Source organism: Emydura macquarii, unplaced genomic scaffold (genome assembly GCF_026122565.2).
Source record: "Emydura macquarii macquarii isolate MOO-44397 ecotype Brisbane River unplaced genomic scaffold, CSIRO-AGI_Emac_v2 contig_2897, whole genome shotgun sequence".
Taxonomy (NCBI): domain Eukaryota; kingdom Metazoa; phylum Chordata; order Testudines; family Chelidae; genus Emydura; species Emydura macquarii.
In genome coordinates, this window is record NW_027133034.1 from 47,175,567 (window position 1) to 47,195,509 (window position 19,943).

Below are 19,943 nucleotides of genomic sequence, written 5' to 3' on the forward strand. Positions count from 1 at the left end.
TTGCTACAAATAGAGGCTTAGAACCATACCAAGCAAGAGTCGGTCAATTCAGCAATCTAGCTGTCCCTAATTTACTGATAAATTGAAATGAGAGCGAGAGAGAGAGTTACAAATTAGATTTATAAAAATAGCCTGGGATTTTCTAAATAACCTGTTTTAGCTGAAATGCAGACTTGGTCTGTTGTCAAAAACTGATCAGAATCCAGTTGTTTAAGATACAGGGAAAATTTCAAAGGGACCTAAAGCCCAGATTTTTAAAGGTATTACTGCGTTCAGCATTGCAACGATTTAGCGTTGCTATGATTTAGAAGCCTAAAGCTCATTTTCAAATGGGATTTAGGCCCTTAGGAGCGAACGTCTCATTTAAAGGCTCATGAGGGCCTAACTCACTTTGTAAAAATGGGTTGTCAGTGCTTTTGAACATTTTAGCCACAGTAAATTAATGCTCACTTCAACTGATCATTGTCCAAAGCAAAATTAATCTACCTACATCTGTTTGTTACCTGATATGTATTGTATTAAATAGAAAGTGAGTATTCTAAAATATTACCGCATAAATATAATGTACTTTGGAAAAAATATGTGCCAAGGCAAAAGCAACAATTGGCAACTATCCTGTAAAAATATCTTAGTTCTGATAATATTATTTAAATCAACCTGACCTTTATTGCTCTTTGAGCTGTATTGAGGGGTGGAATTTTCAAAACCACTGGGATTGGACCTAATTCGGCACTCCTTGAAGTCAGTCGAATTTTATCATTGACTTCAGTGGGACAAAAGTTAAGTCAATGCTTAGCACTTTTGACAATCCCATCCCAATAATAAAGTTACTGACTGAAATGTACTTGCGAGTACATGTAACATATATAAATATTATCGTTTAATAAGTCACCAGATGGGCATTCTTTTCCTTTTAACCACTGCTTAAAACCTCTTTAGACAGTGTTTTGCAGTTCAAAATGAATTTTATTGACCACCTCAATTACTATAGTATATAAGTAATCCCCCCTTTGGTGTGCACACACTAAAGCCAGAGAACTTTGCTTAGCAGTACCCATCAGGGCAGTGCTCTCACCCTTTGGCCCTTGTAGCTCCTCCTTTGGCTTTTAAGGTCAGTACCACCCTCAGTTTCTTCTTAATGGCCACGGCTTGAGTCAAAGTGTATCTGTGTAGTGTTTTACCTCACATTTCTCTGTCACTGTGCTTTTCTGTCATCTTGTGTATATAGTTAGTTCTAGTAGTACCCTTAGGATTTAGGTAAGTAGTAAAAGTTAGTTAGATAAGTTTAGTCTGGCGTGACACCCTCATCAGGTTTTGAACACTGCCTGTCACGTGAGATGCCTGTTCCTAATAGTGAACCCTCATTGAGTGTTTATTATGCCTTGGGGAAGGGCACATTAAAGAAAAGTGCTTCATCTGTAAGTCATTCAAAAGGATAATGCAGGTGGCTAGAGACTTGCATCTGAAACAACAACTTACGGACCAGGCCATGCTGCTTCAGCTCCAGGGACCTCCATAGATCATATGGCCCCCCAGAGAACTTTGAAGCTGGCCTGATTCTGATTGCTCCCCCAGAACAAAGAGAAATCATTCTTCCTTTGGTCCTCTAAGAAAAAGGACTCTCAAGATGGACCTTGAGCCCTAGTGGGGGCATTGCACTCACACACAGCACCAAAACAGACATCGGGACTGAATTCAAGGCTGGTACTAATTTTGTAGATGTGGTCTGTATTAAAACAGTGATCAGTACCAAAGACAATATGTGCGCTGATGTGCTCCTTGGTACCAAGAAGGAGGTCAACCTTAATCTTGCACCGTGAGAATTAGGCAGTGCGGAAGATGGTGCTCAAAATAACGACAATTCTGCAACCACTCCAGGCAGTGCTGAGGACACAGAAGAGGCTGCTACACCTGAATGCTACTAAATTAATGGAGAGTCGGGAACAGAAATGAGAGCAAGTCCCATGCTGCCTGGTATGCCAATGGCATAGAAACAGTTAGTGCCAACACCACTGTTACCAATAACAGATTCAATGGACACCGCATGGATAACATTGCGGTGGTTCATCCTGAACTGTTGTTGCAGGGGCAAGAGTTGCAGCAGGAGATGCCATTGACTCCATTCCCTTCCTCTTCACCAGATGACTCCACAGTGCCAGATTCCTCCTCTCCTTTGCCTGAGATTTTAAATTTTAAATCAAGATCTTCTGAGGCAAATGGCTTCAGTCTTAGGCATGCAGGCAGAGATTGTTCAGGAAAATACCCATAAATCTCCAGTCCTCAGCTCCAGCGAGGGTAGCTCTCCTTATAAACGAAGCACTTTTGGAATGCACAAAGACTTTGTGGTATACCCCAGCTTCCTTACCGATTACAGTGAAGCATACTAATAAAAGGTATCATGTCCCTATGCAGGGTTTTGATGACTTCTGCTCACATCCAGCCCCTCTCTTGTTGTGATGGCAGCAAATGAGAGACTGTGACAGAGGAGATGCCTGAAGACAGACTCTAAGAGGTTAGATTTGATGGGAAGAAAAAATTATTCAACTTCATCTTTACAAATGCACATTGTGACTCAGTAGGCGCTGTTATCTAAATATGACTGTAAATTGGGAAGCTATGTCCAAATTTTCTGATAAGTTGCCAGAATCCATTATGGAGGTTAGCAACAACAGCAGCAATACCACTCACAGCAATACTTCTGGAAGTTGTACTACCCTGCTAGGCAGCAAGACTTCTCCAAGAAGGAGCATAAGTCACAGAGTAAGAGATCTTGTGGGTCCAATTTTAACCGGCCAGCCTGTCCTCCATCAGCTTCAAGCAAGCAGCCATTTTGACTTGCATATTGAGAGCAGCATTCCAGTCTTTAACTTCCCAGCCATATATCCACTATTCGAGGATAAGCTGTCTCACTTCTACAGTGCTTGGGAAACAATAACCGGGGACAAATGAGTCCTAAGCATCATAGGAGTGGGTCAGATCATCCAATTTCTGTTCATTCCCCCTGTCTACCCCACTATGTCATCCTTTTTAAGGACTCCTCTCACGAGTCACTGCTTCAACAAGTCCAGATTCTGCATGCTTTGGGTGATATAGAGGTGTTCCCCCTGCGGCATCAAGGAAAGGGATTCTACTGATAATATTTCCTGATCCCCAAGTCCAATGGGAAGGGGTGAGATCTATTATCAGTCTCTGTGGTCTCAACAAGTACATCAAATACATGAGATTCCATCCAGTTACCCTTGCTGCTATTCTCCCCACTCTGAATCTTGACTGATTTGCTGTCCTTGATCTCCAGGATGCTTCCATGTGGCGATTTTTCCAAGACACAGAAAGTTTCTGACATTTGTCATGGCAGATCAGCATTAACAGTACACAGTGCTTCCCTTTGGCTTGTCCTTGGCTCCACACACATTTACCAAATGTGTGACTGTAGTAGCAGCGTATCTCAGAAAAAGAGGAATTAATGTCTTTTCTTTACCTGGAAGTTTGGTTAGTGAGGGGCAAGTCCAGAGACCAAGTCCTCTGTCTGATCCAATTCCTGCTATGTCTCTTCGATCGTCGGGCTCTGATTTTGAACAAAGGAAAGCCAGCCAACACAATACTAACACAGAAATAGAGTTCACTGGGGCCATCTTAGACTCTGAGTTCGAGGGCATTTCTGTCAAGAGAAGGATTTCATGCAGTTCATCACCTCTGGCTGTCCCTCACTCTCACCCTTCAGCTATGATCCATATATGCTTGAGTTGTTAAATCATATGACTGCATGCATATACATAGTCCAACATGCAAGATTCTATCTCCATCCTCTTCAGGGATGGTTGAAGTTGGTATATCTTCTGAAATGTCATTCATTGCCACTGCCCATCCTGGAGCCTCTAGAATGGTGGACAGATCAGATCAATGTTTCCGAAGGTATTCTTTGCCTATCCTCCTCTAATCAGGACAATAATTATTGATGCCTCCACAGCAGGTTGGAAAGCACGTTTCGGGACATTGAAGGTTCAGGGTTGTGGAGAAGACAAGGAAGCTTCCCTTCATATCAACATCCTGTAGCTTCAATCCATTTACAATACGTGCTGGACACAGATGAAGAGCACAGACATTCATACTCCCCCTGACAATACCACTGCAATGTATTATATGAACAAGCAGGGAGAAGCCTGCTTCAATCACCTTTGTCAGGAAGCAATAAAGTTTTGTCAGTTTTGCATTAGGGAAGACATCTCCACAACCGCTCACTTATCAGGTGCTCAGAATAACTTGGTTGATCACCTCAGCAGGAATTTCTCCCAGGATCATGCATGGGTCTCTGAAGAGCAGCAGGCTGAGGTCTATCTTCAGATAATGGGGCATCTCGACCGTCGACCTGTTGTAACAAAAAACAAGAAGTGCCATCAGTTTTGTTCTCAAGTAGGTCTCAGTCTAGGATCCTTAATCATCACCTTCCGTCTGAACTGGGGATCGGCATTGACATATGCATTCCCCCGATCCCACTTATTCTGCAGGTTGTTTTCAAACTGAAGTGGGATCATGCCAAACAGATACTTGTTGCATCAGATTTCATCATTGCAAGACAGTGTTGGTTTTGCAATCTTCTCAGTCTGTGTTTGACCTCTCACATCTCTTCCCCTCTATCCCAACCTACTGACTCAGCACCATGATCAAATTTGGCATTCAGTGCTGAGCACTCTGCACTTCACAGCATGCATGCTGCATAGTTAGATGAGGAGGGAAGGATGGTATTCAGAAGCAGTTCAGCGTGTTCTACTTAATAGTAAAAAAACCTTCCACTAAGGTTACCTATTTGGCCAAGTGAAAACATTTTTTGGGGTTGATCACTAGCCCGGGGAATTCAGTTGAGGCTAGCTAGCATTCAGGACACTTTGGATTACCTATTACAACTTTAGTCCCCTGGTCTCTCTCCCAGCTCACTGAAGGTCCATTTAGCAGCAATCTGTATTCCGCCCTCCAATCCAAGGGAAGTCAGTCTTCTCAAACTCCATGGTAATGAGATTTTTTAAGAGGAGTTGTCCATCTCTTTCCACCTCTGAAGAAATCTGTTCTGTTCTGGGACCTTAACGCACTGTACTGGTTGCCTTCATGAGATGTCCTGACAACCTGTTCTGTCTCTTCTTAGCCAAAAGGTGGCTTTTCTTATTGCTATATCACCTCAAGGATAGTGAGTGAACTGCAGGCGTTAATGGCAGAACCTCTATAAACGCAGTTTGCAAAGACAAAGTGGCCCTAAGACCAAATCCAAAATTTTTCTCTAAAATGGTTTCACAGTTTCACCTTAATGAAGTGATATATTTACCTGTGTTCTTTCTTAAGCTGCATTCAAATGTGAATGAACAGCACCTTCACACAATGGGTGTGAAATGATGCTTAACATTCTGCCTGAAAAGGACTAAACCAAATAGTCCACTGCCTCAACTTTCTTCTTCTGTGCAGATCGGATGAAGGGTCAGGTGGTCTCTGGACAGATGATTCTCAGATGAATCACTTCCTGCATTATGATGGCATATGGGGTAGCTCAGATTACACATGCACAGAAACTGGTGGCTCATTTGAGGAGGGCCCAAAAAACTTCTGTAGCATTTCTCAGTAATATTTCTACGCTGAATATTTGCAGGGCCATTATCTGGTCTTCTGTGCATATGTTTAACAGACACTATGCTATTACAACTGCATCTCTGTCAGATGCAGACTTTGGGAAGGCAGTCCTGCAGTCACTGTTTAGGTAACCTCCGATCTCCACCTCATTCCGTTACTGCTTGTCAGTCACTTGAGTGGAGTATACATCTGCAGCCCCTCAAAGAAGAAAAAATTATTACCTACCTGTACTGTAACGGTTGTTCTTCGAGATGTGGGTGCAGATGTTTATTCTATTACCCACTCTCCATCCCCTCTGCAACAGTTTCAACTCTTGATGTTCATTGCAAAGTAATTGAGGGGAGATCGAGGCAGCACTGCCCTTAAATAGCCAGGGGAGGGGCCATGAGGGCCAAAGGGCCTGAGCACCACCCTGATGGATATTGCTAAGCAAAGTTCCTGGCTTCGGTGCACACAACACCCTGAGTGGAACATACATCTGCACCCACATCTCAAAGAACAAAAGTTACAGTACAGGTAGGTAACCAATTTATAGAGTTGCAAAGATAATTTTCTAAATATCAGCTGAGTGTAAACCAATGCTGTGCTGTCTTCCTAAGTCTGCCACTGTTGCTTGTAGCTTTGACAAGCTGCTGCATGGGGCAGTCTGATCAGTTCTTACTACTGCTATTCCTACTACTGCAGCAGCCAAGAAAGTGAGGAAGAATAGTAGGGGAGTTCGCATACCATAACAGCAGTCAGGTGATTCTGAGGCGAAAGAGAGAATATTCCTTTATTTACCAAACACCTTCTAAATGGAATCTGTTATAAAAGATAGAGACCAAACAGGGAACTGTATGGAAAGGGAGAGAGACTTGGAGAAAAATGAGAACACAAAAGACAGAAGACATTTAGGGGAAGAAGTAGAACTCATGATGTAGGGAAAGAAAAAGACGTTAAGGGAATGAAGGGAGGAAGAAGAAACAAACACTGAAGACAGTTCAGGAAAATACACTATGATCTGTAATAGGTAAGGAAAAAACAGTCAAGAGAAGCCAGGAAGGGAAAGTATAATGAGGAGGGGTGTAGTAAGTTACATTTTTTTTAAAGAAAGTAATGAGAAAAATTGGTTGACAATATTACAGTTAAATAATATACACAAAGAATATACAACTTTTATTCCTTTAAATTGCAGACAGAGCCTGACAGAACAGTTATTTTTCACATTGGCTAGCAGACTTAGTCTTCAGGGCGTAAATTTTGGGTAAATTTTTAAAGTTTGGATTTATATTGGAGTTTTTAGAATTTATATTGGAGTTTTTAGAATTTTCATATTGCTTCTAGCTTTCAATTTTTCCCTTTTCCTTCAGCTATACTAAAAGAGCAAAATAGGAGCTCCTTCTCATCTACCATTGGTTTTCCTGGGTATATAATATCTGAATCTTTGCTTGGGTACCAGACAGATTCTGGGTCCAGGAGCCCATCATCACCAGACTTCACCTCTAGCTATTTGTGCAAATCTTATGCTACAGCAGAACCAACAGGGAACACAGATACTTTGTCTATTATTTCATGGTCTCAAAATCAGTGGATTTCCTTTACTGATGAACTTGTTACAGTTGAACAAACAAGTGCAAACCAGAAGGAGTCCCAAAGTTTGCATTTTAAGACTGAAAATCTCTGCATTGCCTCTCCTCCTCTGCTTGGGAGTTCTTCCAACAGTCGTGCCTCTGAGGATCAAAGTGGCCTTCACAATCATATTACATGCCATGAAAAATTATTCATTGAAGAAACTGGCAGTGCTGCTGAAATTTCTTCCACCTCTGCATCAGCGCCACTGGACTCTAGTATAGTCTCCACTTGTGTTCATATAAACAAGGGTATGGCAAGCATGTGTTGTGTATTCGTCTTTGCCTAATAACTACTCCAAAAAGTAGACTGACTTCTTTCCCTTATTATTAAATCATATCAACCTTTTTAGCACCAAGCCTTCTAAGTCAGTCAGAACATATAAATAGGTATCCAACTGAAAAAAACCTACTTGACTAAAGGCATTGTTTGTTCCTGATCATGTGGAACTTAGATTTTTTTTTTAAGAATGAATATACTATTCTGAGGGATGTCAAAGGCAGTGAGCAATCAAATACTTCTGGAAAATTTAAATGTTTAGAATTGCAAAAAATAATTGTATAGTTTTTTAAGTTTTGTATTGCTATTATAAGAGCAAAAAAATTTAAATCCATACTTTTGATACTTAACACACCAAATTTTAAAGTGCTGATGAGACTACAGTTGTGACACAAACTAACAAATGTAAAGAAAATCAGTGCTGAGACAGGTATTCCATCTCCTCTCATTGAGTGCCTCTGATATTGCAACAATCTCTGATCAGGTTCTTTATCATGCACTACTTACAGGAGGCATAAAAGGATTAGTTTAAAGGGTAGCTTGGTAACTAGTCTTGAATTGGTTTGCTTTTTGCATTTGTGGTACAAATTTAGGATGAGTGGGATTTTCAAGTGCTCAATATTAGCCTAACTCTACTTTCATAAAAGTCATTGATAAAACTACCATTTACTTTAACAGGAACAGAGTTATGCCATCTCTGAGTGCTTTTGAAAATCTCACACTAAATGTAATTTTTAATTACTATTATTTTAGATTACAAGCACTCTAAAACTATTTTTGGACAGGTAATAGGATATGCTGTAACTCCTGTTTATCATGTAACTATATATTTGCTTTTTTGGGGGGAGGAAACATATTTTTGATCCAGCATACTCACTAGATGACATCTAGCAGCTATTTTAAAGTGTAGTTCTCAGAAAAGTGGCTGTGTAAAAATGGCACCTTCTTATACTGAGGTTTTATGGTGCCCTGGTATGTATTGAGAGTTATATCTGCTCATTTTAGAGGCTTTTTTAAACAGTTTTTTAATTTCCAATAGCCCTGCTGAAGAGAAATGAGAAGTTACATGGTTTTTCACACATCAGTACAATTATTTACTACATTTTAATCATTTATTACACCTGTAAAACGCATTGAAGGTAGTGGCGTTTCACATGTGATGGCGGCCTGCTCCAAAGATAATGGAGCTGCACAGCAGTCACCAAAGGCCTAATATGGCCTGTTTTATTACTAGTGGTGAGATACGAGAGGTAAAAGACCAGACTTCACCCTGAGCCCATGCTCAGCATACAGGGTGAAAGATGGTAAAACCATCTTTTTTCCTACAAACTGAGTATATTTCATATGGAATCATTAAAGAACTATAAGGATGGAACCCACAGTGCCATTTGTATTCATTTTTCAGAGTACCATAGAACATATTTTAATACCACAACAGTTTTTTATTTGTTATAAATTCTTGCACAATGGAGTTTGTGATAAAAATAGAATCTTTAACAGACACTTAATTTATAATGGTTCCACTCTAATCAGAACGTATTTATTTTCAGTATAACTTTTATAATACTAACGATTTTCTTCAAAAAATTTTTTTTCAGCCAGGCCCACAACTCCTCATTCTGTAGGCACAATTGTACCACCTCCAAGGCCTGCTTCCAGACCAAAGTTATCAACAGGGAAACTTAGTGGAATTAATGAAATAGTATGTATTTAATTTTTGTTTTTGTTTAATTCACATAACTTATTTCTCAAGATATGATTCAACTTGAAATATAGCACTCATTTACCCCAGTATAGTTAACAGTCCGTTTCCTTTTTATATCAAATCTATCTTCAAGAGTGTATAAATCACTCATTTTAATTGTCATCAATCTAAATGTGCATGGAAATTGTTCATTGTGAAGGTAACTATTTTTCGTGGCATAAATTTGTTAGTATTTTTTATGTAAAGCAGCTTTTGGGGGAGTGGCGGGGGGGTATTTTTAGTTGCTCAAACAAATAATCAATTTTTTAAAACTGATCATTACATATACATAATGCCACATCTTGTGAAATCATGACCCCAGTGAAGTCAATAGGAAAACTCCTAGGATTTCACCCCCAATTTTTAGGAGATTGAACCACAGAAGTGAAGAGCAACTCATTCAGATATCAGGGCTGATGCAATTTATCCACCTTATGATAAACATTTTGGAGTCTTCTGGCCTAATGTGGCTCACTAAAAGTTGGCAAAAAGGACCTTAGTTCTCCTGAAACATTTACTCTGGCGAGATAACATTTTATTATTATGTGCATTTCTGTATTACCCATCACTGTAGTACCTGAGAATTCTTTACAGGTTCTGGGTGCTGTAAATAAGGAGATGTGGAAAAGCCAAATCACAGTCTCCACGTTGTCTTCATGTTTCAGATTTGCTCTTCCCTTGCTTGTGTTAAATTATTTGTCTGGGTGTTACTAACATTTAATTTGTCCTTGTTTGTTAATCTTGGGTGTGAAACCACCTTTGTGCAACATCAGATAAATTTGGGTGAGAGGACTGCTGGGCTGAGGAGAGGATTAATTAATGTGTGTTGAAAGCCTGAGATCCACTTTTTCTCAATACAGTGGCACTGCACCATCTCCAGATAAAACAGCAAATGGTTCTTTGAAAGCCACCAACCTTGCCTCTCCACTCTTGTGGCCCCTAAAGTAGTCATCCATGGAAAGTGCTCATGTATTCAGAGCGGCAGGCTCAGGCAGCAGCATAAAAGTTTAGCTTCTCTGTTCTTTAGCACTTAGTTCAGTCTTAAATGGGGTTGCTTTAGGCTGTTATATAAACAAAGCATATTAACTCATTAAAGATTGACTATCAGGAAAAACTTACTAACAATAAACTCTACTAAATTATAGAATAACTTCCCAAGGGAAATGGTAGCATTCGTAAGTTTTTTTTACTTTGAAAACTAGGATGGATAAAACACTAGAAAAAAATATACAATAGGAAATAATCTTGCATTTAGCAGTGAATGAACTAGCTGAAGAGATCTTTTCTGGTTCTTTTGATTTAAGATTTCCTTTCCGTTTCATCCATTTAAAATCACTTATGTATGTAATGATATTGGCATATTTTGTTTTAAGCCAAGGCCATTCAGCCCATCTTTGACCTCTAACTCCAGTCCACCACCTATAGCTCCTTTGGCACGTGCAGAGAGTATCTCATCAATTTCCTCTTCTGCTTCTCTAAGTGCAGCAAATACACCCACAGTAGGTAAGTCTGTGAACAACTATTTTATGTCTTTATAGCCTGTAATTTTTGTAACTTTTTTTTTAAGGAGAGCTGTAAATCTTTATGCTTAAGAGTATAAAGCAGACACTAATTTCTGGGCGTTAGGAGAAATAGCCATATTTGTCCAACTTAGGTTTCCTTATAGCTTCTTTTGAAGTGTCTGGTACTGAACACTGTCAGAGACTGGATACTGAGCTAGATAGACCACAGATCTGATACAATATGGAAGATCCTTCAGTGAAATTTTTTAAAAATTGTTGTAGAAATGCTTATAAATGCATACTTAGTATGCAGCATATGTATTCATTAAGGGAAGCCAGTCATTTATTGGAGAGATTTTATTCTTCTTGGTATTGAAATAGTCTTTCGATATAGATGAAATGATCAAGAGTGAATTTAATCATTTTCAAAGAAACCATTGAGTTTAGGCTGATAATTAGGTTTTGTTTTAATTTTTTCTTTAATAAAACATAATACTAATAGAATTATTTCCATGAAAATAGTTTTTAAATGTGGTATAGTGATTTAAATGTTCCCTTGCCTTACTTACAACTGATACAGCAGGTATCAGCAGATACATAGGAACCAAAAACTGGAACTGGTGGTCTCATCCTTTCTCCAAGTTGAGTGAAGTAAAGAAACTAAATAAAGAGCATAAATGGTGAAAAGTAAATTAGGGCCTGAATCCTGCAATATACATGAATAATGCCATTGACTTTAGAGGGGCTATTCACCTTCATAAAGTTACTCGCATGTTAATGTTTGCAGGGTCATGGCCTTGATTTCTTTTAAAATTCTTTCAGTTTTGATAATCTACGGTGTAACTACCAAGGAAATTTTCTTTTGTAAAAATGAATTTTTTAACCTGATGTTCCTTTTACAGGACTGAGAATTAATATTTTTAACTACTGGACACTATTACAGCTTTCGTCCTCTAAATTAAACTTAACTCCCATAAATGTATTGTATGTTGTTTCAAGAGAATTTGTGAAATGTCTTATGTTTCTTAGCTCATTTATTTTATATTTTAGCTTCATCTATAATTAAAATGTTTCAAATATCTCTCCATTTAAATGATGTAACTTTAAATTAGTGCTTTTTATTATTGCTTGAAATATTTTGTTTTCTCGCAATGTTTTGTTTCATTTAAATGTAATAGACGATATAGTCATTGGAACACTCCCTACAATTGAAAAACTTTGTGAGACACCAGCAGGTATTGTTCTAAAAGCAGATTTATATGTTAACTAATTATCCTAATACTGTACCTGATTAAATTTTAGTTCTTTGTGACTTAAGTTCCTTCAGCAATCTCTAGTAGTTCTAGGTATAAAGTAGCTCTAAAGCTAAACTACTTAATCAGTTATGTCTTGTATTAATCATTTGAAATTGATATAACCAGTCATTTAAAAATTTCCAAAAAACTCAGGTAAAGCCTGCGGTCTTATTCTCTCTAATCTTTTCTCGCTGCTTTACTCAATTTTTTTTTTTTTAATGTTGAACTTTTAATATGACAGTCCTTTCTTACACTTTTAAAGGACCTGTTTTGTATGTGGAATGCAAATAAAGAGAACAATGAAATATTTTAAAATTTCGACCATAAATAATTCTGTTACTTTTTTTTCAGACAAATATTGTTCATTGCTCTTCAGCAGACTAATTTAGCAAAATTTAAAAGTACTTCAGCCTGTGGGATAGTAGAACCCAGGCATCCCTTTGTAACTCTGGTGGAGTCACTCTTCATATAATGACACTTTGGAGCTACTTTGCTTTTTGTGTCCTCAAACCTCAAAACCATTTAAGTCTCAAAAGATCTAAAATTTGTGAAACCTGTGTTGTAGTCTGGGGTGCCCGTATCAGTGAAGTCTCAAAGTCCTACTAACTTTTCAAACTGCTGCTGTTTGTCTCAGGAGAGAGGCTACACAACCCCACCAATACGCTTCTGCCCTGGAAGCTGGTAAGAGAGGAGAGGACATTCCAACTAAATCATCTTTTGCATACCTTGTTCCCCAAGGACTTGTCACCAGAGGAAAAAAGGCTGCTTTTCCCTGTTTCTCTTCCCTGGCCAAACAGGACCCTGTCTGTGGGCTGGGGACAGATGAGTCCCACCTGAAGTTTCTAATGGCATCAAAGATAGAATGATCAGACTTTGTTAGGCATGAGATGTATTGGGGGTCAGATTCTCAAACTTTTTCATGTTGTGTGATTATGAGACTGCCCAACTCCTCAAATCAAACTGAAGTCCCTCCTCCACAACCAATTTCCTCTCCAATGCAAATCAATTTGAATACACCTCATCAGTATGAAAAATCAGTTCTAACACTACTGAAAATCAATTTGAAAGCCCCACACACATTCTGAATTGTTTCCCTCCTGTACACACTAAAACCGATCTACTTACTGAGATGCCACAGTACATTTCACTCCAAGTTGCCTGCAGCCCTTCTAGGGCACAGTTCCTCATGCCTGCCTCTTAAAAGCCTTTCATCCCCTTCAAAGTTGCTGCCTCCCACTCCTTATTGTTCCTCCAGCTCAACTTGCTTCTTTCCTTCTCAACCTCCAGCACCACTTTGAGGTCTTTAGCCGCAGCCTCCCTCAACCCTTTCACTCCCCTATTTCAGGATCTCCAGCTCCAGCCTCCTTTCTCCCTCCCAACAGGGATTCTCATCATTTTGTGTCTGGCTAACAGAACACTGATTTACAGTGCTAAGTCTATCTTTATAACAAGAATGACTTAGTTTTGTTTATATGAAAACTTAAAGATTTTTGCAGAGCACAGTAAAATCTGAAAAAATAAACTAAATATTGATTTCCAGTGCCATAGATATGACCAAGAAAAATAGACATATGCATGTGTGCACTTGTATATATTTATATATTTGTGTCTGTTTCCTTAAATATGTGCAAATTGTAATTTATTAAGGAAGATAGTCACTTTCAGCAAGCAAGAAATTCCTATATTTCTTTTACAAAATGGAAAAAATATATGTATGTATTCATTTTAACAGACTGTGTATAATTCTCCCTAATGGATCAATTTGAATTTATCTATAAGAATGTAAAAAGAAAAAATTACTATAAATCAATAATTTGTACCTCTGTAAAAGACATGATTTATTTAGTAGGAAGTGATCACCTTCTAGCTTACCTCTGCAGTTGAGCTGTCTTATCATTACTTCCTATTCATCTGATGAAAAGGGGATAAATACCCATGCAACTGTAGAGCAATACTCATAGCCTAAACACATTTTAACTCTTGTAAAAGATTTTGTATTATATGCTGTTTCCATAGTTGAGCATTTCACTACATAGGTGGAAATTAGTGGGTCCGGTTTTGCCAACTCATGAGTCTGCAATAGTTGATGTTTTTCTTACAGCTCCAGCTTCTGGGATCATAGGGTTATGTGAAAATCTCAGCTTTTTTTTTTTTTTTAAATTAACTTTCTAGCCTTCGTGGTTACGGCAAATAACTTGAAAATGTGACCCGAATGTACTCTAAAAGGCAGATAAAAGCTGTCAACATTTATTACTTTTTTTTTTAATTTCATGTTTTTTTAGACAGTCCCATAATATTTCTTTAGACGGACTCATGATTTTTTAATACTTGGGGTGACAATACTGTGAGTCCAAAGAAGATTTTGTACTATATTAGGGGTATTTTTAAGTAAGTGAATCGTATTGGTTCACAGACCAAGTTACTATTGGGGAGTATTAAAAACATTAAAGCATCTTGTAAACAATGCACAAGACTTTAGAGGAGAAGGTAAGGCTTAATAATATCATAATAAGAATAAATACCTGGAATCTGCCTATTTTTTAAACTCCCCTCCCATCCTCATACTCCTCCTCGTCCTAGTATCCATTTTCCTTCAAATAAAACATAAAGCTTCCGCTCCCACATGTACCTGCTTCATATATCAATATACGTATTACAGTAGAACCTCAGAGTTACAAACATCTCAGGAATGGAGGTTGTTCATGACTCTGAACAAAACATTATGGTTGTTCCTTCAAAAGATTACAGTTGAACATTGACTTAATAAAACTTTGAAACTTTACTATGCAGAAGAAAAATGCTGCTTTTAACCATCTTAATTTAAACGAAACAAGCACAGAAACGATTTCCTTAGCTTGTCAAATCTTTTTTTAAACTTTCCCTTTATATTTTAGTAGTTTATGTTTAACACAGTACTGTACTGCATCTGCTTTTCTTTTCTCTCTGGTACTGCCTGATTAGTTAGTTGTGGTTCCAAATGAGGTGTGTGGTTGACCTGCCAGTTTGTAACTCTGGTGTTCATAACTCTGAAGTTCTACTGTAACAACAAGCTGCTTCCACATATTAAGATCCCACCATCCTCCTTCAGCATGTACTCCTGAAACTTCTCAAAGAACAACACCATCAGTATTTCAAAGTAAATTATAGGGCTAGTTTGAAAGCAGAAACATCTGATCTGTTTCTGCTCATGTACTGAAAATGTGTTAGGCCTCCTTTGTGACCAATACGTTTTGCATGAGACAGTCAGGTTTAATAGGAACACAGGAAGAGAAGAGTAAAGAAGCTTTCCACTGCGCTAGTACTCCAGTAACAAAGAATGAGCTTAAAGTATTGAGTTCTATGCTTTCAGTAACTGGCCATATATATTTTAGAGTGGTACATTTTAGTCCCTGGTCTTCACATGTGCATGCACAACGATTTGTGAAAATTGAAACTCTTCTATGTATGTAGGTATTTGCATAAGAACTTGTGAAGGCTGGACAGAGGCCTTGCTGACTATTTTCCACAGTACCTTGAATAACTTACTGAGAAAGTGGTGCATATTTCCTTGTAACTCTAAGGCATACCCTGATTCCTTCCTCAGTAAATAAGATTTTTCTGTGATCATCTCATATGAAAAGTGTTTGCCTGCTTGGTAGTGCTTGAGATTTAGTTAAAAATGCCAATACTAAATTTATGTGGAATAAGACTAAACCTGCTTGGGATTTTTATGCACACCATAAATGGAATCAGGGCATGTCCATGATGACCCTTTTCTTTTACTATACATTTTCTTCATCTTATAAACATACAGCAGAGAGTTTGTTTTATAAGTAGTACCAGCTACATGTCTAATTTTCTTTGGATGTTATTGTCTTTAGTTAATACAATGTTGCCATTTATGTTGTATCATGTATTATGTGCTCCCTCATATCTATCTATCTGTCTGGTTAAAATGTCATTCTGATTGTTGCTTAATGCTTTGATTGTGTTATATTCTGATGTTAAATGTTTTTCAAGTGCATTTTTCCACACATTTTTCAAAAGAATACTTTGGACTTTGCTGTGAAGCTGAAAGTAGTAACCTCTTGTGACAGTAACATAGGTAGCCAGCTGTTTTTAAATCTAGCTGATAAGCTTCTTGCAAATTAAACCTATAAACTATATGTATTCTAGGTGTTTCACGTGGTCCCAGCCCTGTCACCCTTGGAAACCAGGACACCCTGCCGGTTGCAGTAGCCTTTACTGAATCTGTTAACGCCTACTTTAAAGGAGCAGATCCTACAAAGTTAGTTGAATAGTGAATTGTTTTGAATATAATGAGTTACATTTAGCAAACAAATTGATCTTTTTTCTTTTAAATTTGGAGAGGAAAATGTTGAAATTCTAGAAGAATGTGCGTTTAAATGAATTTCTGGTGAAAATGAGAAGGTGATCTTGGCTAGGCATAGTTCAGGTAGATGCTATGTGTAAAGTGTCCTACACAGCTAAATGCACCTCATTCCTACCTGCAACACCCCTGCTATGCCAGTGGTAGCCCTCTCCTACACACAGTTGTGCCTTGAGTTTGTGGTGTGGGAGAAAAGAAGTTCACCAAAAGACGACTGTATGCTTTATCCACTAAACTGATTTCACTTGCAACCTCATCTAATTTTTAAATCAAGTCCCAAGAGGTGAAAGGGTAGTGCATTAAGTCATATAGAATCAAATTGTATTTTAAATGTATGAATTAGTCAGATGCAAATATTCTGAAAACAGTAGATCTTTATTTTAAAATTAATAGTGAAATTTGACATGCAGTAAGAACTGGATATTTTAACTTTTATTTCATTGTAATATAATTGCTGTTCTCTCATCTCTCTCCCAGATGTATTGTGAAGATCACTGGTGATATGACAGTGTCATTCCCAAGTGGGATTATTAAAGTCTTCACCAGCAACCCATCTCCAGCTGTACTCTGCTTCAGGGTAAAAAACACAAGCAAACTAGAGCAGATTCTTCCAAATGCACAACTTGTATACAGGTTTTGTATTCTTTTATCTAATAGAAAACCATGTGATTTTAAAATGTGAATTGTTGCATTACTATTTTTTAAAAAATTCTCCATTACCTTACTGACTGTTTAAACTTTGCTGTGAATTTAATTTAGGTTATGGTAAATTGCGCTGTATTTTCTTATGCTTCATTTCTATTCAGCACTCTCACTTTAATCCCAGTGTGAGAGTTGCACAGATTACTAGACTTGAAATTTCCATTGAGTATAATGGGAATCACATGGCTAAAACTCCAAAAATGGCTTAAAAATCTAGTTGTATGAATCTGTGGATCTCTCTTTACATAGGTTTTCTAAATTAAATGTTTTATACAAGCTCTATTTAAAAATTCAACCAGTTTTAACTAACCTAAATACATAAATCAATGTTTAAATTATATGAACACTATCACTGACACAAAAAAACTAGAAATTTCAAAGTTAAGAAGACTGACACTCCCACTTCAATGCACATGGCTTTTTTTGTACAGGGATCACATTGGCATGATTAATGGATAAAATGTCAGCCTTCCCTTGGAACGGTCTTAGCTTGCAACTAATAGAGAAGTTCTTCTTCTGATATATCAATTATTGTGCATTTTTTAAAGCTACATCTTTTATACAGTAGATCAGAACCTTTGTGTTACTATATATATGAGGCATGTGCTATCCATAGCAAAAGGACTTTAGAAAATTGTTAGAGGGGAAAAAAGCAGTGCCCATCTAGCGTAACTTTCGTATATTGCAACTAGAGCTGCCTGAAAGTCAGTGTTTTCTGTTTGTGAGAAATTCAATATTTAGAAATTTCTTGCAAACTAGAAATCACCTCCAAAAATAATTTTTGAAACACCACTACATGGAGCTGCAGACCTGTATAATCCATATGGTGGGGCTGCTATGGCATGGCCCTTGGAAACCAGAGGTTTCTGGCTCCAGGACAGTCCCCATGGCAGGGCTGCCCCAGACCTATAGGCCCTGGAACATGAAAGCTCAGGGAACTGGGTAGGTTTCCAATTTAACTTTTCCTGTGATTCGATGAAAGTTAGTCAAACCCAAACTGATACTGATTTCTCGAGATATTTTGCATTTGATGAACCAACATTTTCTAATGACACTGTTTTGTCAAAAAATTTCTAATCAGTACTAATTGCAAGTCTTGCCTCATTTTTTTTAAAATACCAAAATCAATGCAAACATATAGACTTAATCACCTAACACAAGTCGATTTTAATCAAGTAGTTGTCAATTATTTGAGGGGAGAAATCATTTGGAATCCACTAACTGTTTTTGCCTCTCCATGCTTGCAAACAAAAGACAGTTGAACCAAAGCTTCTTATCTTTTTGCTATAATAAGAATATTCTATTTTGTTGTAAGAATTTATATGTGAAATTGGTATGGAATAATTTTTAATAGTGACGTCAGCTGATCAAAATAAAGTTTACATTTGAAATAGTGGCACAGCCTTAACCAGTAGTGTAAACTACCTTGGAAGTATATAACCTTTTTTGTGGGGGGCAAATTACTACCATTCTTGTCTAAATTTTCATAACGCTTGTCTTATATTCATAAAAAACATACAAAACGAATGTAATAAATAATTAATCCCACTAGGTCAGAAAGAACTGAATTTGATTTTCAAGGCATGTTGCAAGGACTGTTTACTCAGCATTTGTGGTGAGGAAGGGCCTTAATGGAACTGACATTTGAGTTGGGAGTTGGGTGGGGAGTCGTTAGGAAAGTCCAGTGTGTATCTGCTGTTTCAGTTTACTTTTTTAAGTTATGACAAAGGCCCCTATAGTGATAGATAGGTGCCATGTTTTTATATTTTATTAATGTATAAATAATAGCATCAAAACACTACGTGGGACCATAATCCAGTTTAAATTGGGCAGCGAGTCACTTTGTCAGTCGCTACCTGCGCTAGCGTGTCTGTAAGATTTCATATCAAAATTACCAATTATTTCTGTATTCCAGGCACCAACTATAACCACATGTATACATGACGTGTAGTGTGTGTTCATAGGAGAGGGAGTTTTGCACTTCCATATGCTGTTAAATGATTTTTCACAACATTTTTCGGCAGGATTGTGCTAAAACAGGGCTCTCTCTGTTCCAAGGAGCAGTGCAGAGCTGCATGACCCCAGAGGGAGTTTTCGGAGGCATTCTTCTCCATTTACCTCCCAGATCTCCCCAGTTGTGATATGCGGAGCACAACCTGCTACTCCCTTTTAAGACCTTAGTGAGCCTGTCAACTCAGTTAGCCAGCGAGGGCACTGCCATAGCTCATGTCTGGTAAGTTGCACCCAAGAGGGGCAACTTGGTAGGAGTCCTTGTGCTCCTCTGAGCATAGAAGCTGTGATTCTGGAGATCCCTTATGTAGGCATGCAAGGGGATGAAGCCCCTTGCTTATTTTCCTTCCCACATTGTACAGCAGCGTAAATGGCATTGCTCTTGAAATTATTATGACTTTGTTTCTAAACCAGTTTTCTCAAACCTGTGAAAAGTGCTATCCTTCACAAAGGTCCCTCCATGGTGACAGCCAAGATGAGATGAAAAAGCAATACTGTCTTCCTGTATCTGGACAATTGGCTCCTGACAGGCAAATCCAACTAGGAGATTCAGTTGACAACCCTATTTCTGCTCTGCTTTCTGGTATCCTTGGGGATCTGTGTAAACAGAGAAAAGTCGATTCTGACTCCCATGAAAACCATGGACTTTATAGGAGTGAGCCCATACTTGATGTCAGCAAAGGCCTACCTCCCTGTGGACAGATTCCAAGCTGTGAATAGCCTGATATGATAAGTCATCCTCAGACCTTGCAGCACATTCAAGGTCTGTCTTTCTCTGCTTGGCCACATAGCCTTCTGTAGTTACGTAATGCCATTCACCA

General features: G+C 38.1%; 1 protein-coding gene across 1 annotated transcript in view; it reads left to right on the forward strand.

Moving 5' to 3' along the window:
* Positions 1-19,943, forward strand: part of FCHO2 (FCH and mu domain containing endocytic adaptor 2) — a 217,271-nt gene that overhangs the window by 176,156 nt on the left and 21,172 nt on the right. Inside the window, exons 18-21 of the mRNA XM_067568645.1 lie at positions 9,099-9,202; positions 10,618-10,747; positions 16,197-16,308; positions 16,888-17,043. Coding sequence (XP_067424746.1) covers positions 9,099-9,202; positions 10,618-10,747; positions 16,197-16,308; positions 16,888-17,043 — 502 coding nt within the window. The remainder of the gene's footprint in view (positions 1-9,098; positions 9,203-10,617; positions 10,748-16,196; positions 16,309-16,887; positions 17,044-19,943) is intronic.